At 41.4% G+C, this 17,410-nt stretch overlaps 2 protein-coding genes across 3 annotated transcripts in view; both read right to left on the reverse strand.

Moving 5' to 3' along the window:
- LOC146498723 (uncharacterized) overlaps positions 1-17,410 on the reverse strand; it is a 319,692-nt gene that overhangs the window by 301,530 nt on the left and 752 nt on the right.
- Positions 1,085-17,142, reverse strand: LOC146498733 (protein NLRC3-like). 2 transcript variants are annotated; one of them, XM_085138812.1, is made up of 8 exons: positions 16,710-17,142; positions 15,589-15,679; positions 15,230-15,431; positions 13,290-15,087; positions 11,280-11,453; positions 10,823-10,996; positions 3,614-3,660; positions 1,085-3,467 (listed from the first exon to the last, which is right to left on the reverse strand). In XM_085138812.1, the coding sequence occupies exons 1-8, from the start codon at positions 16,826-16,828 to the stop codon at positions 2,935-2,937; spliced, it is 3,138 nt and encodes a 1,045-aa protein (XP_084994938.1). In that variant the 5' UTR covers positions 16,829-17,142; the 3' UTR covers positions 1,085-2,934. The 2 variants fall into 2 exon arrangements, with proteins under 2 accessions (XP_084994938.1, XP_084994937.1); XM_085138811.1 differs by lacking the exons at positions 11,280-11,453; positions 15,589-15,679; positions 16,710-17,142 and having other exon boundaries at positions 15,230-15,402.

A 17,410-nucleotide genomic window follows, 5' to 3' on the forward strand; every position in this document is an offset into this window, starting at 1 on the left:
CCCCAACATTAGCAACATAACATGTTAAAACAAATATCATAGTAGCTTTTCATGCAGACTTAATCGTGTTAAAGCAGCAGTGTGGAGGAGTGTTTCTTAATATTTCTGGAGACTAAGCTTAAGGCTACGGACAATTTTAAGTTTTAGATTTTAAATAGGCTTTTAAATTTTAAAAATACACAAACATACATGTGCACTTAAATGAGCTCACATTATTGATCTGGACTGATGGATCGCCTTTGTTTTTATAAGTCAGTGTTACCATGGAAACAACACTAACACACTATCTAAACATAGAGTGGATTTATTTGACTTCAGTCTGGATTCTGCATGGAAACAACAACCTGACATCTTTGATCATAAGTTTCAGAGCGTCACCTGTAACCATGGTTACTGACCTGCAGCCTCACATCAGCCAAACCCACGAGGACGAAGCAGCTCTGAGCAGCGTCACTGCTGAGAACACAAACATGTGCAGGAAAGCTGTGCTGGCTTTGATTCTTCTCTGCCTGTTTACAGCTTCTGTAGGTGAGTGTTTGCATGAGAAAGATGGGAATCATGTGTCCATGCACAGGTACATGAGTCTGTTTCTACACGTGTGCATCATGTCACACTCTTCTGATGCTGGAAGGAAAATGAAAACAGCATTTTCTTCACTTCTGTGATTAAAAATCTGCTGTTTTCTTTTCTACATTTTTATTTTTGCATTTCTGTGAAGATTCAGACACTGATTATCTTTCACATGTCAAGTGTTTTTATTACCTTGCGCTCAAAGATTTGGAAGGAGCGCTTGCTTGTTTTGTACTGGTGTATTTAAGTCTCTGTGCTGAAGGACAGACCCTGATTCATGTGCATGAGAAGAAAAAGCAGTGATTCGAGTGTGTTTATAGGTGTTGACAGATTCATGTTTAAGCTTCGCCTCAGATTTCAGTGTGTAGGAAAAGGACATGAAAATGAGTGGAAGGAGCATTTTTATGTAAAATATTTGATAGATGAAGATAAAGTTTGACAGCAGATTGACCAGGATGGGCTCGGGGGGGTTTCATGGGGCCACAGAACCAAAACAAGAGGCAATATTGAACTGTTTCATCCATGAAGTGAATTTATTTGAAGCACAAACAAAGTGAACGAACATTTAACAATCAAAGTGAAGATTTCACATCCTGCACATCTTTAAAAAGCACTGACTGACATCACTGTGGACTGAAACGTCTGCATGCATGAGTCCATAGTTACAGAGAAGTCCACCCAAGGAGGACTTTCCTACCAGCTGGGCTGTAAGCTGCGCCTCATGTCCCCCATTCATGTGGTGGGGGACGTCCTCAGACTGGGGGGGTCGTCCTCGCTCCTGCTGATGTCTGAGAGACGAATGTGGAGTAAACAAAAGGCTGTAACTGAGAACTACAGTACCTTATTACTTTATCTTTTCATTGTTATTCATTAGTGTTAATGAAACTGAGTGTGTGGAGTGTAATCACAGGGCAGTGTGAGACACACAGGTCTGAGGGCTGGTCCACTGCGTCCCTCACATCCCGTGTCCTCCTCCTCCTCTCTGTAGTTCCCTCACGCTCTCCATCTTCATCTTTGCTAACAGGGAACAAACGTCTGTTTTTCTTTCATGTCAGCTGATGTTGTTCCAGCTGTGACACTGAAAGCTGAGCTCCTGTCTCATTATGCGCGACAGCTTCATTTTTCATGTACGGTTAAAGTAAAAGGATGAAGTCTGTCCCTGAGCCTGTGCGGACTGGATTTGTTCAATGTTAAAGTCATGACGCTGGATTTCACTGTGACGTCACCAAACCGTACCGCTTACCTTCGTCTCGTCACGTGTTTTCACGTTAGTCGGCTTTAACGACGTGCGCTCATGCTCTTTTTTCTCCTTTCTTCTTGTTCTGAAACCCGCGGGCTGAGAGAGCGAGTGTGCAGCGCACTAAAGAGTCCGTGTTGAACACAAACTAGAACACTAGTTGCAGTTTCCGTGCCCGAATTCGCATGATAAGGTGGGGCCAGGTTTCACAATGAGCTCACCCGAAACCCTGGCTGATTGGGACCCTCACCCGCTGACAGTCCAATGACATCACAGCTGTTTCCACCCCCAGTGTCTCAGGACTGGACACCTTTCAACATGTAGAGGATCAAACATAACATGAAGATTAAATGTCAGCTCCTTCCAAAATAAGAGCTTTTTCAAAAACTCAGACAGAGCTCTTACTTTGAAAGCCAGAGTTTGTTGAAGCTGTTTCCTGGAGCAGGACCCTGAACAATTAGAAAAAGCAGATTTAAAAACACTTCATGTCATCTGTGCTCATTAAACTGACATCATGCAGTTCATCTTCTCACCAGCAGAGGGCCACAAATCACCATCAATGAAGAGTTCAAGGAGATGTTAGTGACATCAGAGCTATACGTATTGATCTGATCAATATGGAAGTTCATGTTTCAGTGATTGGATCAGTTTTTAAAGCAGCTGTTTTTATAGAATGACAGAAACATGAGAGATGCTAAATATCTTTAATATTTGATACACTGAGTACTATTGGATTTCCACTTATTCAGCCATGATGGAAACATCCCATTAAGAAAGAGAAAAACATTTGGATTCATTTTAATGAGCTCAGACTTGTTGAAAATGCAGGGCTGGTTGTGAACTGAGCTTCAGAGAAACACAACATACTGAGATTCACTGTGAAGCTTTGAGTGGAAAAAGACAGAAAAACAACATGTGGATCCTGGAATAATTTGAGCTTCTATCTTTAAAGGATTGAAGAGGAAGACGTTTACAAGGAATCATTTAGAAGAGTTTCAAACATTAACTGATTGAATCCATGAATCTGAAAACATGTTTGTGAGTGAAAGAGACAGACATGTACAGACTGAACAATCTGTTCAACAGTCAGAGTGTTTCTCTAACAGGAGACACTCTTTACACCCCACTCAGCACAAGGACACTGAGGAACCAGGAGACCAGACCATAAACCCAGGATAAAGAGTTTGAGTGAATGTGGTGCTGAAGGTGTGGAGGTGGATCAGAGTGTCAGAGGAGACTCTGTAGAAGGACAGAGTGCCAGCAGGACAGTCCACATACACTGCTGCTCTGTTAGAGACAGAGGAGGAGGAGGAGGAGATGAATGTTGTTCTGTTATTGTGCCAAACAGACTGAGGACCATCATCAGAGCAGCTCAGACTCCAGGACTGATTATTGTATCCAAACACACAGTCTTTACTTCCTCCTTTCCTTCTGATTCTTCTGTAACTCACTGATATAGAAATGTTTCCTCTCCACTCGACCTCCCAGTAACAGCGACCAGTCAGACCATTTCTACACAGCAGCTGTTCCCAACCATCAAATCTGTCTGGATGATCAGGATATGACTGAACCTCCTCCACATGTGTCACCTTCCTGTTGTTGTCAGACAGTTGGAGCTTTGTGTTCACTGTGTTTGTGTCGATTGTGAGTTGGCAGGAATCTGATGGAGAACAAACACAATCCAGCTGCAGTTATTGATCCATCATCTGTTCATTGATTGACACTTTGATGATGACTCCTGACATGATGAAGATGGTTGAATATGTGCTGCTTTGTCTTCATGAATCCCATTAAAAACACACTTACACTTCCTCAGACCTGGTCTCAACCATCGGACTCCAGCAGGCTCCACCCTGAAAGGAGGAGGGGGGTCAGACCAGCACAGTCAGCATGCACACATGGACATTACATGGCTCTCATACACACACTGTTACACACTGATAAAGGAACAGTCCAACATTTTCACAAATACACTTCAATGCATATGTGGATCAAACTGCTGATGATTTGGACTGATCCTGGATCTGTCAGTACTCCACTGCATTGAATGAAATATGACTGATTCAAACTGTGACCTTCATTATCTTTATATTCCTCTACTGTTTAGCTGGAAAGGACACCTACCTGCCTTTTCTGCCAGCTGTTTTTCTCCTCTTGGAAACACATTTACCATGGCTGACACTTTATTAGGTACACAGTGGCCACTGTCTCAGGTACAGTACACCTGTGACCTAATAAAGTGGCGGTCACTTGTTTACGAGCCATCTCCCTTCAGCTTTTTTAGCCGACCTTTTTACCTCCAACTTTGTATCAGCAGCAGCGAGCCACAGACCGAGTCCAGCAGGAGCAACAATCCCACCTCCAGAAATGACATAGTCTGGTTTCATTATTTTTAGGGATGCAATGATACCAATTTTTTCAAAACGATACGATACCGATACTTGGATCTGAGTACTTGCCGATACAGAGTACAAAAACCGATACTTCTACCACACACACACACACACAAATGCAATGAATTGGAAGACAGGTTTTATTTTATTCTCTGCCGATAAAAAATAAAATCTTAATAAAAATGACCACAAAAAAATTTCGAGTGAAAAATAAGGACTTCTGTTAAATTATTGCAGAGTCTCCACATTGTAATTTAACAAAATATCACTGAACTATTGGCACTGTCTCGAGCTTTCAGAATAATAAATAAACACTTCTGTTTATTTATTATATTTCATATCGCGGCTCGAGTATGCTGAGAAGAATCCTCTGTTTTCCACGACCGGCATTGGCTGGTCATCCAGAGCGATAAAATGAGTCGAGCCTCTGTTATTTTAACTGCCCGTGGATTTTCTCTTGACATTTTTCATCGCTTTTCCAAAACCTGAGTTAAAGTTGGCTGTTCCACACTGCTGACATTTTGTTTAGCCTAGCTACAGCAGCCTCCAGTTTCTCTTTTTTATCTGGAGCCGCCAGTCTCACTCGCCTAACCCTGTGCCTGTTTAGCGCGGGATGTCCCCCTAGTGGCCAATCTAAAAAACTACAACAGAAATGACAAGCCACCCTCTGATTAATGAAATAAGTTGGTATCGGTTCATGGTATCGGTTAACTTTTACGAGTATGAGTACACACACATTTTACAGTATCGGCACCAGTATCGGTATCGGTGCATCCCTAATTATTTTATTTCCACACAGAACAGACTGGATGTTATCAGCACACAGAAATCACATGAACTTGTGCATTAAAACATGTTAGTGGATTATCCACCAATAAATGAGGAGATATTGGATGTGTTAACAGATGACAGATTAGGCCTGGGTCTGTAATACTGTTAGCAAACACAGAATATTAACCCGGAACAGCTCGTTCATTTCCATCATTTAAGTTGGCTAATACAAACCACACCTCATCTCCTAATGCACTGAGCTTTCCTTATCTCTGACTCTGGCTGACTGCTGGCTCCATGGTGTTCCTCCCCCTGCTGAGAAGGTGCAAACAGCTGCCTTCTTTCAGTCACATACATCAGTCTGTCCACTGTCATTCTTTCCATGACTTTCCCTGGATGAGATGTTAATTCAATTCAATTCAATTCAATTTTATTTATATAGCGCCAAATCACAACAAATGTCGCCTCAAGGCGCTTCATAGATACAGAGAAAAGCCCAACAATCATATGACCCCCTATGAGCAAGCACTTTGGCGACAGTGGGAAGGAAAAACTCCCTTTTAACAGGAAGAAACCTCCGGCAGAACCAGGCTCAGGGAGGGGCGGGGCCATCTGCTGTGATTGGTTGGGGTGAGAGAAGGAAGACAGGATAAAGACATGCTGTGGAAGAGAGACAGAGATTAATAACAGATATGATTCAATGCAGAGAGGTCTGTTAACACATAGTGAGTGAGAAAGGTGACTGGAAAGGAAAAACTCAATGCATCATGGGAATCCCCCGGCAGCCTACATCTATTGCAGCATAACTAAGGGAGGATTCAGGGTCACCTGGTCCAGCCCTAACTATATGCTTTAGCAAAAAGGAAAGTTTGAAGCCTAATCTTAAAAGTAGAGATAGTGTCTGTCTCCTGAATCCAAACTGGAAGCTGGTTCCACAGAAGAGGGGCCTGAAAACTGAAGGCTCTCCCTCCCATTCTACTTTTAAATACTCTAGGAACAACAAGTAGGCCTGCAGAGCGGGAGCGAAGTGCTCTAATAGGGTGATATGGTACTACAAGGTCATTAAGATAAGATGGGGCCTGATTATTTAAGACCTTGTATGTGAGGAGCAGGATTTTGAATTCAATTCTGGATTTAACAGGAAGCCAATGAAGGGAAGCCAAAACAGGAGAAATATGCTCTCTCCTTCTAGTCCCTGTCAGTACTCTTGCTGCAGCATTTTGGATTAACTGAAGGCTTTTCAGTGAGTTTTTTGGACATCCTGATAATAATGAATTGCAGTAGTCTAGCCTGGAAGTAATAAATGCATGAACTAGTTTTTAGGCCTAGCTTTAGGCCTATAACCTGTGGTCTTAGTGGGGTCTTTCCCTGCTTTCACAGTTCTTTCCAGCTTCCTGATATATTCTATTATAGAGGAGCAGCAGAGCATCCTCTAACTCACAGGTGTCGAACTCCAGGCCTCGAGGGCCGGTGTCCTGCAGGTCTTAGATGTGCCCCTGATCCAACACAGCTGATTTAAAGGCTAAATGAGCTCCTCAACGTGTCTTGAAGTTCTCCAGAGGCCTGGTAATGAACTAATCATTTGATTCTGGTGTGTTGACCCAGGGTGAGATCTAAAACCTGCAGGCCCTCGAGGCCTGGAGTTCGACACCCCTGCTCTAACTGCTTCATCACGATGTAACACACCTGATCCTTCCCAGGTGAAGTCATTTTTATGCATTTAAGAGCTGCTTTGAATTCAAACATTACGAACTGAACATTAGAACTATCCTCCTCTCCAGGATTTTCCTGATTTAACATTTCAATATGATTCATTTTTGTTCTCTCACATCTGCCGTCATCACTTCAATTATTCCCACTGTGGATTTGATCAAATTGTTTGCCCAGCATCTCTAAGTTTTCCCAATCCATACTTCCTGTAGCTTATTAATACTATTACAGTTTTTTACAGACGCTAGGACACATTTCTCAATACTTAGGTCACTTTTGCAAAACTCCTCACACAGTGAGCACAACAGAAGTCTATGTGGGCTAAACTGAGGATCAGTTATCATTGTTTTGGCACAAAATGCATTCAATGACTACATCTCTCAAATTTCATGAATTATTTTCTCACTCAGACACAACAACTGCCAAAAATCTTTGTACGTACAGGACATTTTGCATGGACTTACATACTGTTTTCAAAACTGTTAAACTTATGGTCAAAATAATAAGATAATGCAAAACTGAATAAGACAGCAAAATTCAACAGCTATATTTTATTGAAACATATTTTAAATCTAAAAATGCAGTTTAACCAGCCACAGCTGATTCTCATTTTAGATGAACATCTACACAGGTGTTACTCTATTCTTTCCTAGGTGTATTGCCCTACATGACATAAGATTTGATGTGGATGAGAACCTGTGGCCAAATGGAGAAGACCGAGTAGATTAGCATTACTATTGTATGTGTATCAGTGGATGGTGTGTATACAAATTCTTGTATTTTGGGATTACTTAGTGCAAAAAAATAAAAATACATAAACAAATATTAACAAATTCTGCATGATGTCTGATTCATTCCAGTAACATATATTGAAATTATAAACAGAGATGTGTCCTTGTTTTACACAAGAAAACACTGTAATGCTACATGTTGTTAGTGTTTTTTAGGTCATTGTTTTGTGGGTGACAATGTGTGTTTGTTGGCTGTCAACCTTTGCTAGTGTTCTGGAGGAATGAGTTTATTTGAGACCTGAATAAAGTGTTTTGGTAGTTGTAGTGCATTTTGAATGTGAAATGAACTGCTTTGCCAAGCTGAAGGTCAGTTAGGAGAATTGTGTGAAGAGTTTTGCAAAAGTGACCTAAGTATTGAGAAATGTGTCCTAGCGGCTGTAAAAAACTGTAATACAGGAAACTGCTGTTGAAGCCTGATGGTGACAGTTTCTGGTGAAGAAGTTAATTGCAGTAACAGGACTGGCTGGCTTTTGATGCACTGGACATTTCCGTCAGTGCGTTTATGATGCCACTTTGTGGTTATTAGTTTATTGCACAGCCTGTTAACGTGTGTCGAGAGGAGTTGTTGTTGAAGCTAACAGTATCATTATTATTGTAACTGTTTAATAGGTATTATGTAAACTACATTTATATTTCACTCATTGTGGGAGAATCAAAAGCACTTTGTTTCCTCTGCTCACAGACAACACAGATACACGCATGTATATACAGCCCACGTCCAGCTCTGCATGTACTCCTTCTGCTCCATTTCTATAGAGATTAAACAACTTAACATAATCATTCTCCATTGTTTTCAAGTCAGCCAGCTGCATTTAATGACGCAGTTTGAATTTACTTTACGACAACTGCTGTTGTTTCCTGTCTGCATTCATGTTCTTAACTGTACTCCACACATTCTGAATTGGTGTAGTTCTTCCTAAAGTACTGCAGTATTCCTGCCAGTACATCCTTTTAGTTTTCCTAACTGTTTCCTCACCTCTGATGCTCGTTGCTATTTTTTCCTCAGTGCAAATTCATGCTATGCTCCTCCATATCCGTTCCTGTCTCTAAACCTGTAATAATTCCTTTAATGTATCTTTGGCCTAATTATGAGTCTGTCCACATGTTTGTAGTTTGCCACTTCCTTTGGTTTCTTTGCTCTGATTCTCTAAATTCATCCTTGAAATCATTCAACTGCCATCTCTCCCTCTCACTCCGACTATTCCCAGAATACCTGAGTATTCATCTCCCGGTTTATCATATGGCCTCTTTACATTTTCTCCCATCGTCCCTGCTTTTAGAGTCTTGCCCCATCTGCAGGCAGTCCAAGAGAAACTGTCATGCACCGTGGCGCGTGTACACAAAGGGGTCCAAACGCAGACTCAAGTGCTAGCAGAAAAAGACACTTTATTATAATAACAAAAGGCGACCCGGGAAAACCAGAGAAGCAAAACGATTAAATAAAAAACCCAGGGAAACAATGACACGAGGAAGCCAGAATCGGGACCGTGGGAGGCTGCAACAGAAAGGGGAGAAGATTACTAGTGAGCCGGGAAGCAGGGGGAACACATCAAGACTGGGTTAGAATAGTTGGCTTACGATCAGAGCGGGACCGTGGGGGCTCGGGACTGTATTGGAAATTTCTTTAGTTTATGTACTAACTACATCACTTTAGTAATAGTAGTAACACTTTCTGTACTTAGTATAGAAAGCTCATTCTTGACATAAGTTGTATGTATGTGGAATGTGATCACAAGTAGGGCCCAAGTTTTATTGCACCTTCACAAGCAGACTCATTTTCCTCTTGAGGGATCTGGACATCCTGTTGCAGATGAGATGACGGCTGGTCGGAACTGTTTCTAGATTGAAGAGATAAGGATCTGCTGTGGAATGTTCTTTGTTTGGGAGGTATAAAAGGGTTCAGGGTGATGTCTTTCCCTCAGAAAAATGGGTTAGGTGTGTGATCTGAACGTTTTTCTCCACTGCAGTATTTTTCTTTTCTTTTTTAATAAACCTCACTTCAAAGACACGCACGCCTGTTGGTTGCAATTTTTATTCAAGATTTTCCATAACAGGAGGGAAGTGTGAAAGTCCGTGGGAAGAGAATCCGTGGAGTTAGTGATGTGGCCAGATGATGCACCGGGTGATCCAATTGAGCAGGAGGACAGGCAGGTGGCAGATACTGGACGCCGGATCGAAACCACAGAGAGGTGATTAACAGACTGGGGTGAAGCATCTGTCAGCGCAGGGTTAAGTAGTCCTTCAGGTAATCATCCCGATGGAAAGCAGGTGTGCCGGTGATGGCCCAGCCCAGGGGTGTGGCTACCCGAGCATCACAGACTCCACAGACACAGGACCACGGACCATGACAGAAACTGCTTTTTCCATTTTCTTCTTCTTAATCGTTGATATTTCGCTTCACTTTCTCCATCGGGTCTTTTTAGACAGACTTTCCAGAAAGCAGCAACATTTTTTGTGCCCCACTTTTCAAACTGTGCATCTTACTTCAGCTTAATGTGTTTACTGTTTTGTTTTTACACAGGTCATATAAAAAAATGTGTCTGACATCAAAAATAATGTCACTATCTAAATGTAGTCTGCAGACATTATACAAAGCAGACATTATAACATCAAAAGGATTGGTCCCAGCAGAGGACCCTGTGGAACTACATGAATAATGTTAATGTGAGAGAATAATAACAATGTGTTCACTGTGATCAACAGTTTTTAATGCTGCAGTGAGGTGTAGCAGGACAAGCTTAGTGGTAACTCCCCTGAAAAAGTTTCACTTGAGCTGTTTCTGTGTAAATTACTGGTTTGTTTGAACAATTTCATCAGCTCAACCATAAATACTCCAAAACAATTTCTTTGTGATTCAGTGTGATTTTGCATTTTTTAATATTAGCATGTCAAACTCTACATTCTCTACACAGATGAGAAATGAAGTGTATTTCATAATAAAAGTTCTCTCTCAGAGACAAAATTAGTGTCTCATTCAGGTCTGTATCTGTGTCATCTCAGACACAAGCAGTGCTCATATTTGCTGTTTTGTATATCACTCAGACCTCTTCCTCTTTCTGACAGAGGCAGCAATTTCATTTAAAGCTACATTCACTGATACAGGCTGCTAGAGCTCCAACCAGGAGGGTACACACATGATTCAGGGGAAAAAATCTGATTAATATTTTTGTGCTGAAACTTGAAAGTATACGTTCTCTTAGATAACTATTAGGAGGTGTCAAAGTAGTAAAATACAGATCTTTGAGTTAGATTTAAGGTGATTTTACAAATCATGTCTGTTGTAAATGAATAAGCCATTTATTGATGTGAGTCAGGTTTTAAATCATCATCAGAAAAGACTGAATACTGACCTGAGAATTCCCAGTGTGCACTTTGGACTCTCCACTGCAGAAAATAGAAGCTTCAGTCCTGAATCCTGCAGGTTGTTGTTACCCAGGTCCAACTCTGTCAGACTAGAGGACTGGGAACTCAGCACTGAGGACAGCGTTTCACAGCTTCTGTCTGACAGGTTACAGCCACTCAGTCTGAAAAAATGATGACAAGAAGACACATGAAACACTTGTGTTAAAGGATATTCATGGTGCCATGAGGAGCTACTACATTTATAATATTTCAACACTGTTTCAGGACATGCTGGAATCCATATTGCCTTATGTTACAAATCACAAATGTGGCAGTTTACTGTGACTTGGGTGGATTCATTTAAAAAATATAAGACATACACACAGGCTCAATGTTATTTTTTTCCAAATGAAATTGATTAAATGGCGTTAATTGATGAAAAAAATTGATATTGCTTGATCTGACCTCAGCGTTTCCAGTTTGTAGTATTGACTCTTCATCCCAGCAGACAGAAGCTTCACTCCTGAATCCTGCAGGTTGTTGTTACCCAGATCCAGCTCTGTCAGACCAGAGGATTGGGAGCTCAGGACTGAGGACAGAGCTTCACAGCTTCTGTCTGACAGGTTACAACCACTCAGTCTGAAATCAAGGGGGAAAGGAAACAAGATCAACAAAAAAATCACAGCTTTATTGCTTTTTGTTGTTTTTAAGCAGAAATGAGTGAGGTGCTGGTAGATTCTGTTGTTTTGGTTTATTACCCAATAACACACACATGCACTAATATATCTCACTTTTGTTATAGTAGCACTATAATGCAAAGCAACAGTGATCACAGATTGAAGGGGCCTGAATACTACAATGCAGTGATTTTTAAGATGTCCTGTTCTTCCAATTTCCAACAACAGATTTCTATTCTCCAACCTTACAGTTAAAAATAATTCTTTAACTCATACTGAATCTTGGTGCACCTCCCCCCAGTTTATTAAAATATAGTGGTACTGAAGTTGCTGTTAGTGATGTGTGATACCACTGATTTCCCTTCTGATCCAATACAAAGTAAAATTCAGGCTGGTATCTGCGATACTGATGAAAACTATTTCTTCAGAATCAATACAAGACAATATAGGAGAATATGATGTTTTGTATGACATAAAAAGCCTGAATTTGGCTGGCCTCTCCCTTAGAGATAGGGTGAGAAGTTCAGCCGGACAAGCTGGAGGAGGTGGCTGGGGAGAGGAAGGTCTGGGCTTCTCTGCTTGGGCTGCTGGCCCCGTGACCCGGCCCCGGATAAAGTGGAAGAAAATGGATGAATGGATGGTGTTATTTTCTCTCTCTTTCTTATATTAAATATTTTGAGTTGTATTTTGTTGTTTAAAGCCATCCGCTGCTGTTTTTGCACTATATATTTTTAAAATAGCTAATCTACAGTCACCTTTAAATTCTCTACAATTTGAACAAATGGGATTCTGTAGTTTTAAAGATGCAGTGAATTCCCATCATGTAAACAAGACACAAAAACCCTAAGCCTGGATTTAAGCCACTTTACAAAATTCAGTAACCGTGCTATACAACACTGCCAGCTCCATATTCACTCCCTCTATACAGGGAGAGTACCTGCCTGCAGCACTACTCTGTCTTAACATTTACTTTTATTTGTGTTGGAAAAGGTTTTCACCCCCACGACATTTCTCACAACTAGCATCTTGGCAGTTTGTGGAGCTGAAATATCTTCACACATGACTTGCTTATGATCATCACCTGAGTGAGCAAGCACACGTCAGCTGTGAAGCATTTTTACAGCTGTATTTCACACATTACTGTGACAGGTGGAATAAGTAGTTCCTACTAATCATTTAGACAATCCCAAAAATGCAGTTACTTTCAACTGTGTTCCTGTTAATAATAAACAAAACAAAAACAAAAAAAAAAAAAACCAAATTGCTAAAATATTGATATTTTAATAAATTCTAGAACAGAAATATAAATATATATCAATACGTAACAATCAACACACCATGACTAGCAGCCTGGACACCCCTGATTCAGGTGAACCAGCCCAAGGCTACATACCAAGAGAAACGCCAAAAGAACCAAATTACCAAAAATCCAAACACAGAAATATTTGCACACATGTGATTCTGCATCCTACCAACCAACCTCAGATCTCCACGCATGCACACATCAATGAACATACATTTGCAGACATACAGATTTTAATGTTCTGTTTTTAGAGTGTAATTAGACTGTTTGATGTGGGTTCATAGATCAAAACATTTTAAGCTACTTAAGTGTTTAAAGGCTGTATCAAAAGTTCATTCAAGTTACAATATTGTGGTCAAAAGTTCTCCTTTTTTCTTTTACACTATACAACTACGTAGGCTCGTGGTTTTAGGACATGGATCTGTCATGGAAGAAATCTATGACCACTTTTAATCAACATTTTAAAGCTAAACGTATGATCACATATTTACTTACAGAGCTTTGTTGGAGGCTTTGACCACTGGCAGCAGCCTCAGAAGAGCCTCCTCTGAAGCAGAGTATTTCTTCAGGTCAAACACATCCAGATCTTTTTCTGATGACAGTAAGATGAAGACCAGAGCTGACCACTGAGCAGGAGACAGTTTATCTGTAGAGAGACTTCCTGATCTCAGGGACTGTTGGATCTCCTCCACTAGAGAACAATCATTCAGTTCATTCAGAGAGTGGAACAGATTGATGCTTTTCTCTGCAGACAGATTCTCATTGAGCTTCTTCTTGATGTACTGGACTGTTTCCTGATTGGTCTGTGAGCTACTTCCTGTCTGTGGCAGCAGACCTCGCAGGAGAGTCTGATTGGTCTGCAGTGAAAGACCCAGGAAGAAGCGGAGGAACAAGTCCAGGTGTCCATTTGGACTCTGTAAGGCCTTGTTCACAGCACTCTGGTGGAGAAACTGTAGATTTGGTGTGCTAATTAATTTTGACAACCAAGAGGTTGTTTGATCTTCCAGCAGATTGAGTCCAGACTTGATGAAGGTCAGATGGACATGAAGAGCAGCCAATAATTCCTGAACACTCAGATGGATGAAGCAGAACACCTTGTCCTGGTACAGTCCTCTCTCCTCTTTAAAGATCTGTGTGAACACTCCTGAGTACACTGAGGCTGCTCTGATATCGATGCCACACTCTGTCAGGTCTGATTCATAGAAGATCAGGTTTCCTTTCTGCAGCTGATTAAAAGCCAGTTTTCCCAGAGACTCCATCATCTTCCTGCTCTCTGGACTCCAGTGTGGATCTGTCTCAGCTCCTCCATCATACTTGACCTTCTTCACTTTGGCCTGAACCACCAGGAAGTGGATGTACATCTCAGTCAGGGTCTTGGGCAGCTGACCTCTCTCTCTGGTTTCCAGCATATCCTCCAGAACTGTAGCAGTGATCCAGCAGAAGACTGGGATGTGACACATGATGTGGAGGCTTCGTGATGTCTTGATGTGGGAGATGATCCTGCTGGCCTGCTCCTCATCTCTGAATCTCTTCCTGAAGTACTCCTCCTTCTGTGGGTCAGTGAACCCTCTGACCTCTGTCACCATGCCAACACAGTCAGGAGGGATCAGATTGGGTGCTGCCGGTCGTGTGGTTATCCAGAGGCGAGCAGAGGGAAGCAGTTTCCCCCTGATGAGGTTTATCAGCAGCACATCCACTGAGGTGGACTTTCTAGGGTCAGTTAGGATTGTAGTTTTGTGGAAGTCCAGAGGAAGTCGACACTCATCCAGACCATCAAAGATGAACACAACCTGGAATTCTTCAAAGCTGCAGATTCCTGATTTGTTAGTTTGATTAAAGAAGTGATGAACAAGTCCCACCAAGCTGAACTTTTCCTCTTTCAGCACATTCAGCTCTCTGAAAGTGAATGGAAACATGAACTGGATGTCCTGGTTGGCTTTGTCTTCAGCCCAGTCCAGGGTGTATTTCTGTGTTAAGACTGTTTTCCCAATGCCAGCCACTCCCTTTGTCAGCACTGTTCTGATTGGTTCATCTCTTCCAGGTGAGGCTTTAAAGATGTCTTCTTGTCTGATTGTTGTTTCTGGTCTGTCTGGTTTCCTGGATGCTGTTTCAATCTGACTGACCTCATGTTCATCATTGACCTCTGCAGTCCCTCCCTCTGTGATGTAGAGCTCTGTGTAGATCTGATTCAGAAGGGTTGGGTTTCCTGCTTTAGCGATGCCCTCAAACACACACTGGAACTTCTTCCTCAGGGCAGATTTAAGGTTACGATGACAAGCTGCAGCTTTAAGTTCTTAATAAAGGAAGAATATCATTTTATTTTTTATAAACGCCATACAAAAACTTTTTTGAATACATGTTGATACATTTCTTCACAGATTAGTAAGTGTTCTACTTATTACCAACATCTTAAATCGTTAGATAAATCCTTTTACTGCTCTGCAGATGGTCAGCCAGCTCCTCTTGCTTCATTCTCCTCAGGAAGTCCATTGTGATCTTCAAAAATGCCTCTCTGATGCTCCTCTGCTCATCAGCCTCCTTCTGACTCTCTAAGCCTTCTGGGTAATCTGGACTCAGAACCTTCTGGATCTTCTTCAGCTTGTTCTTCACAAAAGTGATGATGTTGTCCTCCAGCAGCTAGAACAGAATATTTATGAATGAGCCAATCAGACTGAAATCATGGAGCCAAACATCAGATCCATGTTGGACACACAGACAATCCACTGGTCTACAAAGAGCAGCATGGAGATGACTGTGAACAGAACAGATGTAACAGTAGTTGTTGTACATGTACAGCTATAATATGCTGTAATATGGAGTCCAGCTGTGTTTGATGCTGCTGGGCAGACTGACCACTGGGAGCCTCTGAGCTCTGCTGGTCCACTCTGTGGAGGAACCATGAAGAATTAGTTCAAGCACAGGATAAAGATCCAGTAGTTTCTGCTCAAATAACTTCATCTGAATCAAGTTCGTCAAGTTTTAAACACTCAGATTCTGAAAATATGGGTCATTTTTAGTAAGTTTATGGACGTCTGTTCAGTCGTGATGTGACGGATGATTTTGAAGAAGCTCACAAGAAACTTTGAGACTTCATTAAAATGACCCATCAGCAGATCACCGCTCCAAAACCAGAACATGATCCGAGGTCTCCCTCCACCACCAGAACACCAGCTTTACTAACGTGGTAGATCAGTGTAGTACAGATCAATAACTGATGAGTCATTTTATCAAAATCACTGAGTGCTTCACATCTGACCCTCTAATGTTTCTGTAGACATTTTGCATATTTAATGAATGTCTGACAGTTTTACATTCATTCTATGAATACAGTGGAAATGTTGTCTTATAGTCTCCATGTTTTTTCCAGCATCATAAATTCTTAAGTTCAGAAAATTAGATTCTTTTTTCACAGCTGAACAACAACAAAATTTATTCTCTATTGAAATCTGCATCGTCCACTCCAAAGGTCACAATCTGAAGATAACATCTGGTTTGTTCCCTGTGATTAAATCTGAGCATCAGTATGGTGGGATTTATCCACTACATCCACACCACTGTGGTTCAGTGTTGTCCTCATGGAGTCTCATTAACAGCAGCCAGTATGATCCAGGCTTTAGCTGCTGGGTCTCTTTGTGACCTCTCAGACTGTTTAACAGATCAGACACAAAGAGAATCAGAGCAGCTCTGTTCTTTAAAGACAAACATGAACCCACTCAGGTCACACTTTCCCCACAGATATGAGCATCACTGTCCTCAAACAGCAAATGACCAAGTCTAACATTTTGATCTTTTCTCTTTCATTGTTTTCTTTTTAATGAATCTTCTTTTAATGAATCTGTAACAATCTGAGGATGTTTCAGGTCACATTTATCCAGGAAACACAAACATGTAAAGGAGTCATCACAGCTCTCAAACCTCGTTGGTCCAGGTTCAGCACTGAGGGCTGGTTTGTGACCTTTGGATCGGTCACTGGTCACAGATGGACAGCTGGATCCTGCAGACTCTAATCTCTCCTCCTCTTCCTCCATCATCATCTTCTTGTGGACTTCAGTGAGTCTTAGAGGTAAACCACAAACACTCAGTGAGTTCACATTAACAGGAGTAACTGAGTTACAGTCGCTGACCTCTGACCTGTCATGTAACCTAGAAACCAGGTTAATATGTCTGTAGGTTCAGTCATCCAGGTCATGTGATCTAAGGAGCTCTGAAAGAAAAGAGAGACTTCTTTAAGTTTCTGGAAGACGTTTCATCCGAGAAGCTTCTTCAGTTCTGAAACCAAGCGGTGGAGAGTCCCAGATATTTAAACCTGAGAGGGAAAGAAAGAGGGTCGCTAACCCACCATTGATCACAATATAACAACAATATAAACACTTTTTTCAATGAGGAAACTGAGAGCCTTTTCAACAGGAGCACAAACATCTGGAGCAGCATGTCGATGCTGTTGGTTGAGATCCTGAAACTATTAAAGGTCATGAAAGAGAGAAAGGCAGGGAGGCGTCCTTTACAACTAAACAGCAGAGTTAGAGAACAGCCAGCACCTCTACATTTATCACATTATACTTCATACAGCACATGTATGTTACTGATAGGGATGGCAACACACTTGGCCTCGTTGG

Source organism: Neolamprologus multifasciatus, chromosome 17, assembly GCF_963576455.1.
Source record: "Neolamprologus multifasciatus chromosome 17, fNeoMul1.2, whole genome shotgun sequence".
In the NCBI taxonomy this organism is placed as follows: domain Eukaryota; kingdom Metazoa; phylum Chordata; class Actinopteri; order Cichliformes; family Cichlidae; genus Neolamprologus; species Neolamprologus multifasciatus.